This window comes from Sinocyclocheilus anshuiensis, unplaced genomic scaffold (genome assembly GCF_001515605.1).
Source record: "Sinocyclocheilus anshuiensis isolate Anshui unplaced genomic scaffold, SAMN03320099.WGS_v1.1 scaffold958, whole genome shotgun sequence".
In the NCBI taxonomy this organism is placed as follows: Eukaryota; Metazoa; Chordata; class Actinopteri; order Cypriniformes; family Cyprinidae; genus Sinocyclocheilus; species Sinocyclocheilus anshuiensis.
In genome coordinates this window covers 958591-967585 of record NW_015539929.1, presented here as the reverse complement: position 1 = coordinate 967585, position 8995 = coordinate 958591, and the positions used below count along the sequence as shown (strand labels likewise).

At 35.2% G+C, this 8995-nt stretch overlaps 1 protein-coding gene across 1 annotated transcript in view; it reads right to left on the bottom strand.

The window, feature by feature from the left end:
* The window catches only part of hyi (hydroxypyruvate isomerase), a 10770-nt gene extending 5411 nt beyond the window's left edge, over positions 1-5359 (bottom strand). The window contains exons 1-4 of the mRNA XM_016483913.1: positions 5047-5359; positions 4198-4309; positions 1076-1190; positions 1-64 (exon numbers count right to left, since the gene is read on the bottom strand). The exon at positions 1-64 is cut by the window's left edge and continues 15 nt beyond it. Coding sequence (XP_016339399.1) covers positions 1-64; positions 1076-1190; positions 4198-4309; positions 5047-5245 — 490 coding nt within the window. The 5' untranslated portion in view covers positions 5246-5359. The remainder of the gene's footprint in view (positions 65-1075; positions 1191-4197; positions 4310-5046) is intronic.
* Between the last annotated feature and the right edge of the window lie 3636 nt (positions 5360-8995).

Below are 8995 nucleotides of genomic sequence, written 5' to 3'. Positions count from 1 at the left end.
CGAGAAAATATCGTGGATCTGTGATCCTGGTGTTGATTGGCTCAATCAATCCCAGAATGCCTTCCTGTACAAGAAAGAGAGAGTCACAGCTGATGAGAAACAAAATACACACAACTAACACTGATAGTCAGCATAAACATAGACTACCGTTCAAGAGATTGGGGCCAGAAAGATTTTTAAATGTTTTTGAAAGAAGTCTCTTCTGCTCACCAAGGCTGCATTTGTTTGATCAAAAATACAGTGAGAACAGTACAATTCTGAAATATTATTATGTTTGAAAAAACTGTTTTCTATTATATTTTAATATTTTATATTTTAATATAAATATATTCTAATATATTTTAAAATGTAATTTATTGCTGTGATCAAAGCTGTATTTTCAGCATCATTACTCCAGTCTTCAGTGTCACATGATCTTCAGAAATTATTCTAATATGCTGATTTGCTGCTCAAGAAACATTTCTGATTATTATCAATGTTGAAAACAGTTGTGCTGCTGAATACAGTATCTTTGTGGAAACTGATACATTTTATTTTTTCAAGACTTTTTCAAGACAGATGAATAGAAAGTTTAAAAAAATAGCATTTATTTGAAATCTCTTGTAACTGTCTTTATTACTGTCACTTTTTATAAACACATGTTTATTTTACTATACCTATGCATTTGTAGTTTAGTTTTTTTTTATATTACAGTATTCCTGATCGAAAAATCATAACCAAAAAAAAAAAAAAGAAGAAGAATTAAAAGAAAAATACTGTCTATAGAAAGGAATGGAATGTAAACAAATAAATAAATAAAAATAGAAGAATGTTTCATGAATTAATTATTAGTTATGAATTATTAGTGATTACTGATCAAATCAGCAGTCTTTGAGAGACTATTTATTAGGATTTATTACTGTTTCTTACTATTACAAGATTCTGGGACTGCCAAGAATATTGAAATATTTACAGTGAATTAGCCTGTTGTATCAGAACACTGTCGTCAGTTAAGTAGCATCCTCCAGAGCTTCTACAGTGGAATATAAGCACACGTTCTGGCCGCGTTATAATGCGGTAACGGGGTGGAGGTCACCTTTGAGAGGACACCTGCAGCATGTTTGAGGTTCTGCACAAAGGTGTCCTCCATCTCCATGGCAACAGCGCAGCGGTCCGCCCCCGCCGGCACCCTCCCCGCCATCAAGTGGATCCTGGAGAGAGACATTAGCATGAGTTACTCTCAGCAGAGGTAAAACATCTCGAGGTGGCAGCTGATGGAGAAAACGAGCTTCCTGTGGAGGACGTGTGTTAGATCAGACGTTCAGACATCAGGGGAGCCATTTCAGCACATTTCTGACTGTTTTAGTGAGTAACGGCGTGAACTGTCATGTCTAGACGCTTACGTTTTGTCTGTGCGATGTTTCCAGGCAGCTTTAGTGTGCGCTGAGCGGGAGGCCGGTTTTATGCTTTACATAATAAGAATGAAGCATAGAACTGTGAATATGAATCAGGTTCATCAAAAACTGCAACCCTGTTATACTTGCGTTATGCATTTGTGTCCTAATCAGGTGCCAAAAACAAAGCAACAAGCAATAAAAGTGATCTTGCCCATTTCCACCACAGAAAAAAGGTATTTTCTTGCAGGCCATTCTTCTGCGAATAAAAGCCAGAATTACAAGATATAAACAGAATTGTCAAATATAAACTTAAAAAATAGAAATGCTGAGGGTTTTTTTTTTTTTTTGCAATTCCAAGTTTACATCTACTAATTAGGGCTTTTTTTCTCAGAATTGTGCATTTACCTCTCACAATTCTGTTTTTTTTTGTTTTTTTTAGAAATAAAAAGATCTTACACTTCTGACTTTTCCTCTCAGAATTGCAAGTTTATAACAATTTGGAGTTTATATCACAATTTTTAAGAAAAAGAAAACTGAATTGTAAGATCATAATTGCAAGAAGAAAGTCCGAACCTTTTTTAAACAAAAATGTAAAAAAATAAAAAAAAAAGTGAAATGTAACTTGGAAGAATTCTGACTTTTTCTCGCAATTCCAAGTTTACATTTAATATTAAATTACATTGCAATTTAATTTTACATTAAATAAATTTTTTTGTAAAGGTAATTGCAGCTTTTTATTTCACAACTCTGAGTTTATGAAAAAAGTCAGAATTATGAGATATAAACTTAGCATAAACTTAGCTTAAAGTAGCAATTCTACTATTGTACCATATATCGAGATGGCTCCCAGTATGACCCATGCTGACCATTCGGGCAGGTATTTGATGAAGATGAGGGCCATGAGGGCACTGATGACAATAAGGTACGCCTGCTGCAGCCGCAACGGCCCTTTCCAGTGGATGCAGATCATTCCCACGACGCCGAAATTCCAGATGATCATCACTAACGTTGGGTAGTCCATAGCCACGTTATACGTCTTGAACACCTCGCTGGAAAGGAAAGGGTTTGACAAAAGTTAGGAACTACAACTACTTATAAATAAGGAACTAAATTAGGAATAAAGATGATTTAAAGGGGTCATATTATGAAGTGTTTGATTCATCATCATCAATCGATCTAGTTTGATTCATTTCTGCTAATCAATTCATTTACATAATCACTCAAAATTGTTCATGGAACTCTGTCATATTACATTCTTTAAAATATTGCTGCTTATTACCACGTACTGTTATATTACTCCATAAAAAATGATTAGATATCATTATTTCGTTTGCTCATTTAGTGTAAAAAAAAAAAAAAAAAGCAACTTTTGGTCTCAAAAGTTTAAATTGTGAGATAAAAAAATGAATTTTTATTCCAGGGATTCCATACTTGCATGTAAATCCAACACCAAATGTAATAATAATAACAATAAGCTCTGCGACCAACAAAAATACAATTAGTGAAAAGCTAAAGTTACAAACTACACTAGTCACATGAGTTCAATGCCACCATCACTAAACTTCTGACAGCTCTTTCTGTCTTCATTAAAAACATTTTCCTTGAAAGTTGCAAGTTAGAATAGTTTACAAGAGCATGATTACAAACACAACAAGGCTATAAAGCCACTAGTGAGTAGATGAGTTGAACTGTTTGGCGTGATGAAGTTTAATGTCCCTGAAAGCCTCTGTAGTCCCATTTAGACACTTTTTTTCAAGACAAATAAAAACTTGAAAAAATCGCAAGGGTGTACTAATGATGGCTTTTATGTTGTAGAATAAAACAAGACAACATCTTGAGCTTGTGAACACCACAGACCTTGTTTCAGACATTTAACCAAAAACCTGTTCAAAAAAATAATGACTTGAGGAAGATGGAATTAGAATGACTAAAATGCAACTTGTTTCCAGATTTGGCCTACAGAAATATGTCATCTCTGCAGCAATTTACTGGACTAAAATCCTTGTCCTCATGCGTATTAAAAATGAACACAGTTAGGATGACCATACAGTACATGCTCTTTTTCCTGGACATGTCCATCCCGGGATTTCTAAACTGCCTAAAATGTCCCGGTTTTAGCTTTGTTTTTCTATTGTTTTCATACTTGCTTAAGGTAATGACTGAAAAGTAGTTTGACCAATAGCATGCAGGCACTGCACATAATCAACCAATCGTAGCGTGCGAGAAGACGGGATCTAGAGAACAGTGCAGCAATGCAAATACAAATACATATGTGACCCTGGACCACAAAACCAGTCTTAAGTGTCAATTTTTCGAAATTGAGATTTATATATCTATATATAATAAGCTTTCAATTGATGTATGGTTTGTTAGGATAGGACGATATTTGGTCGAGATACAACTATTTGAAAATCTGGAATCTGAGGGAGCAAAAAAATCTAAATATTGAGAAAATCATCTTTAAAGTTGTCCAAATGAAGTTCTTAGCAATGCATATTACTAATCAAAAATGAAGTTTTGATATATTTACAAAATATCTTCATGGAACATGATCTTTACTTAATATCCTAATGATTTTTGGCATAAAAGAAACATCAATAATTTTGACCCATACAATGTATTGTTGGCTATTGCTACAAATATACCCCAGCGACTTAAGACTGATTTTGTGCTCCAGGGTCACATATAATGTATAAGGAGTGTAGAGAGTTGTTAGATAGACCCGGACATATTAGGCAATTTAGAAATCCCAGCAAGGACATGTCTGGAAAAAAGCGGGCGTATGATCACCCTAAACACAGTGTAAGATGCACACTAGTACCTCCTGCAGTCCAGTGCTTTAGCGTACTGCACCGCCAGATCCAAACCCTGTCTGAACTCCTGCTCTCGTCCAGGAACAGCACCCAATCCCAGATCTCCAGCCCTTAAATCTCCTGGAGGACAAAATCACACATTCCTAAAGATATCGTGACATCTCAGGCCATTGTGACTTTATCAGTGCAGTGAAAGTTTGAATGCCAAGCTTTTTACAAATGAACATAAATGGGGCAATCACATTTGAGGTTTTCTAACTTTATTTTATAACAGTATTTATAAATTAAGTTCTATCTATTGGACACAATTCAATTGCTTGTGTATGTTACTCTGATTCTCAAAAGGCTGGAGGATGTAGATGTTCATGAAATGAAAACCCTGAAGACAGAGAGCACAACCAAAGACTGAAATAATCCACAAAACGGTTTGAATGAGGTCTGCATATGAAGTGCTGCAAGATGAACTAGTTGCAGAACACTGTGGAGAAGAAAAGGAGGCATTTCTGCCTTGCAAACACTGAAATGTGTTAAATGGTGATTTAGTGTGGTGCAACAAGTCTTACATCAGAGCATTGCATCACATGGGTTCATGCTTCCCCCGTGAGTGGAGAAAGGTCGGATCTATTCCATTAAGCAGCTCTATCTGCATATGAAGCACCACTATATCTGTGACCAATGAACTCAAGAGTTATTTTATTCCTGTCTATGACAAACACCCTTCAGAGACCTTTAACTGCGAGCCGACAGGTTACAGAACACGACTCATTATTCCACTGCATCTGCAGTTTCCCTGTCTATCTATCTATCTATCTATCTATCTATGTTTCCATCTGTCTGTCGCTCACTTGCAGTCTTACCCGGGGGGGTGTTTATGAGCGCAAACTCGAGTCCCGTTTCATCCTTCACGGTTTTTAACTCTTTCAGGTCGGAGCTGTAGATCCACGCCGCCTCGACCGCGTGGAACCCCGCACGCGCCGCGTCGCGCATCCGCTGCGTGAGCTCCGGTAACTCCGTGAAGAGCCATGAAATATTGGCACAAAACTTTAACGGCGCCATTGAAGCGTCTGCAGCAGGACAAACATGTGCAGCTGAATGAGAGAGAGACCGCAAAATAATAACCAACTGAATGATCAAAGTCCAGCGCTTATTGATCAGCCGCTGTCTAAACACGTGCTCAGTGTTTACATCCTCAGCGCTCAGCTGACTGAACACGTGACTCTGCGCCTGCGCAGTGCGCACTGATGCTTGTTCACACAACGCGCTATTACACATAGTTATGCATATTTTAAGTGATTACTTGCAACATTCTTAATTATTACTGCCATTATAATATATCATCTGACTCTTATTTAATTATTTTCCACATAGAGGAGGAGCTGAACAGGGTTAATTATCACACTTCTTAGGGAATTTCTGTATAGACACAAACCTTCAAGTCTTGACTACTAAACAAACATTTCACTGTTATTGCCCAGATAAAAAAGATTCTAACTCTATTGATAGTGGTGCTAGCTCTAACACTAAATGGGGAATGTTGTCACAATGGGAATCTGCTATTAAACAGCCTAGAGGCATTTTAGCAAAAAGTAAATAGAAATGTTTTGGCCAAAATAGATTTTTAGTTAAAATTAGAGGGGGGGAATGTTCTTGTCCTGGCAATACAGTTCAACCTTTCAGTTTAGTTCAAATCTATCTTCATTATACAGTTGATCGGTGCCTTGATGTAGGCTATTTCAGTGTCGTTTAATTGTGGTAGTTGCCCAAAATAACTTTTCGTTTGAAGAACAAAATTCTAAATTATTCAAATTTAAGTTTTGAACGAGATGTTTGAAACCAGCATGTGAATGACTAATTATTACTGAGATTTAGACCTTATTTTAACTTCCAACAACCCCCCCCTCAAAAAAAAGAAAAGACGTCTGTTGGATATTCTATGAATTTGCCCAGGTTTTAGGGTTTGCTTACTACATTTTGACATTTAGAAAAGTCTTTGTTTCTTTTTCTGGCTGTGACTTGTACAGTAGCTTCAGCAATATTGCTTTAATGTTTTTAAAAGTCATTACCTTTGAATGTCAAGGCTGCCAGAGATCAAACGTGTTCACAGAATCATTTGAATGTGAGATACAGGAGAAACGCTGGTGCTGAGACCAATGTTCCCGTATGTTTGAAGATGATAACAATGAGCAATGAAGGAAGCGCTGAAAGTGCAAATGCTTTCTGCTTGGCTGGCGTATATGCCTTATGCATGATGTATTGACAGAATTCAAAAATGGAAACCAAGCCATCCAGTTTTAAATCACTGTATCTCATAGAAGTGCATGCATATATACTATATACAGAACCACCTCCACCCGCATCGTGTTTGACACGATCTAATGTGTTTAATCCTCTATGCTTCAGTGTTCCCACATGTTAACATATCATTTTCCTTCACTTTCATGCTATGAAAAATACTTATATTGCATTGTTGGAATTAAACTGCTGTCTTAATGATACCAATAATATGCTGTTTTTAAGGCCACACAGCATTATTTTTAATATGGTCCCATTTTCATGAAAGACACATGCAGAAACTCTTCAAACAGAGCTGTTAAACTTTATCTAACATAGTTTTACAGTAAATAGAAAACATGAATGCAATATTGCAGTTCTTGATTTATTTGGATATACTGTATATGTATATATATATATATATATATATATATATATAATCATCTAAAAGATGATCTCAGAACTCAGACTTTATTCAGTTACACAGTGTAGACTTTGTAGAAACTCAAATATTTATGAGTTATTGTTTTACACCTACTGTATGTTTTTTTTTCATACTCATTGGTATAGAAGGTGATGTAATCCTGTGTGAGTGTCTTGCGTATCATTCCATGTTAATGCTAAATATTCAATACAACACCTGCATGGAGGTCAGGTAAGGTTAATGAACCACCTGGGCTCAGCAATGCTCATGGAATATAAAAACCACAGGACAATCTGAGAAGAACAACACATTATGCATAAGCAGCAATGACTCAGAATAAAAGTCAACAGTAGTTACATCTCTCTTTCTTCAATAAGACAATCGCTCATTAATGCAACCACGTCAAACGTCCATTAGAAGTGAGTTAAGTACTTCCTATCAGCCTTTTTCTAAAGGGAGTTCATTAGAATCCACTCTAAGAGCATTAGAATATGCTTTAGAATATGTGTGATTATGATTGTGAGTCATTTGCTGTCTAGCATACTAACATACAGATCTTACTATTTCTGCAGTATAGTACTGTAGTAGTATGTAGCTTGCTCTATTCTTTTTCTATTCTATCTGTTTTCTTTTTATTTATTATATAATTGAAAAAAACCTTGCTACATGTACTGCATTAAGGTAACAGACTTGTTATAGCACTTGCATATCATTGCTCTTTTGTTGATTTTGATTGCTTCCATTGTCCTCATTTGTAAGTCGCTTTGGATAAAAGCATCTGCTAAATGACTAAACGTAAATGTAGTAGTAACAGTGGAAATAATATGCTATAACCATCTCTTTTAGACATTTTATTTAACATACAATTTAAAATACGGCTGTTTTTTTTCCCAGGCAAAAATGGACACCATGTCATGTGACAGCAACTCAGCTTTTTGGATCATTATCAGCAAATATTGTCAACCCCATACACAAATGTAATATATGTACATATATTAAATTTCATATATGTAATACATATATAACATTTTTAAAATTACATATATAAAATTACATTTGTTTAGTTTTTAGTTTAGTTTATTTTGCACAAGGATAAAATAAATACATAAAAAAAAATAAAACAAAAAGGTACAATCCATATACTGTGCAGAGAGAGGCTGAAACCCCAAAGGGCTTATTTAGAGCCTCCACCTAAACAATAAAAAAAACAAAAACAACTTATGAAATTAAAGAAAGAGCTACCGTAAATTACAATAACAAATATATAAATGTAAATGACTACAAATTGATCACAACATATTTCAAAAACCCAGAAATACAGTAATATACTACAAAAACAAACCTTATATGGTACATATAAATTAATTTACATATATAAAAAACTTAATTGGAACAGTTTGAAATTGGAATCGTTTCATATATTAACATATATTTAGCCCATACAAATATATGTTTATGTATGTGTAATACATTTTTTGGACATATATGTTCAAACCCATCAATACATGTTGATATTATATAAGTAAATATAGATGCATTTTTATAAATTACAAAAACATACAGATTACATATATAAATAAAAATGTAATGTGGCCATATATTGTGGCTACATATATTACAACACAAAAATCATCATATAGATATTATTAAACATTATTCAACTTATATCTTCATCAACTGTATATATGTGGAAAAAAAAACATGGCCTTATAGGTAACATATATGGCAATATCACTCTTGATAGCTCAATATATGCCATATGTTACATTTCTGTATGGGACATACCATCTAGAAGAACAGTGTGTATACTGTGCAGTGTTCAGTAAATAGTAAATCTATATGAAGCAGTAAGCAGATGGTGGACGGTCTGATGCACATAAACCCCCCTAGAGAAGAAAGCCGGAACTGCCGTGAGAAAGCAGGGGTCACTGGAGCAGGAAATTGAAAGTGGGACCGTTTAGACCTCTCAGGTCTGAGCCCTAACAAGCCTGCTTTAGCTATGACAGCCAGACGCCGCTGCACTTATCAGTCCAATCTTCAGGAAGCACTTTCCATCAGCCAATACCTGAGCTTGGACAGATGTTTACCGCACCTCTGCAGGAGAACGACGA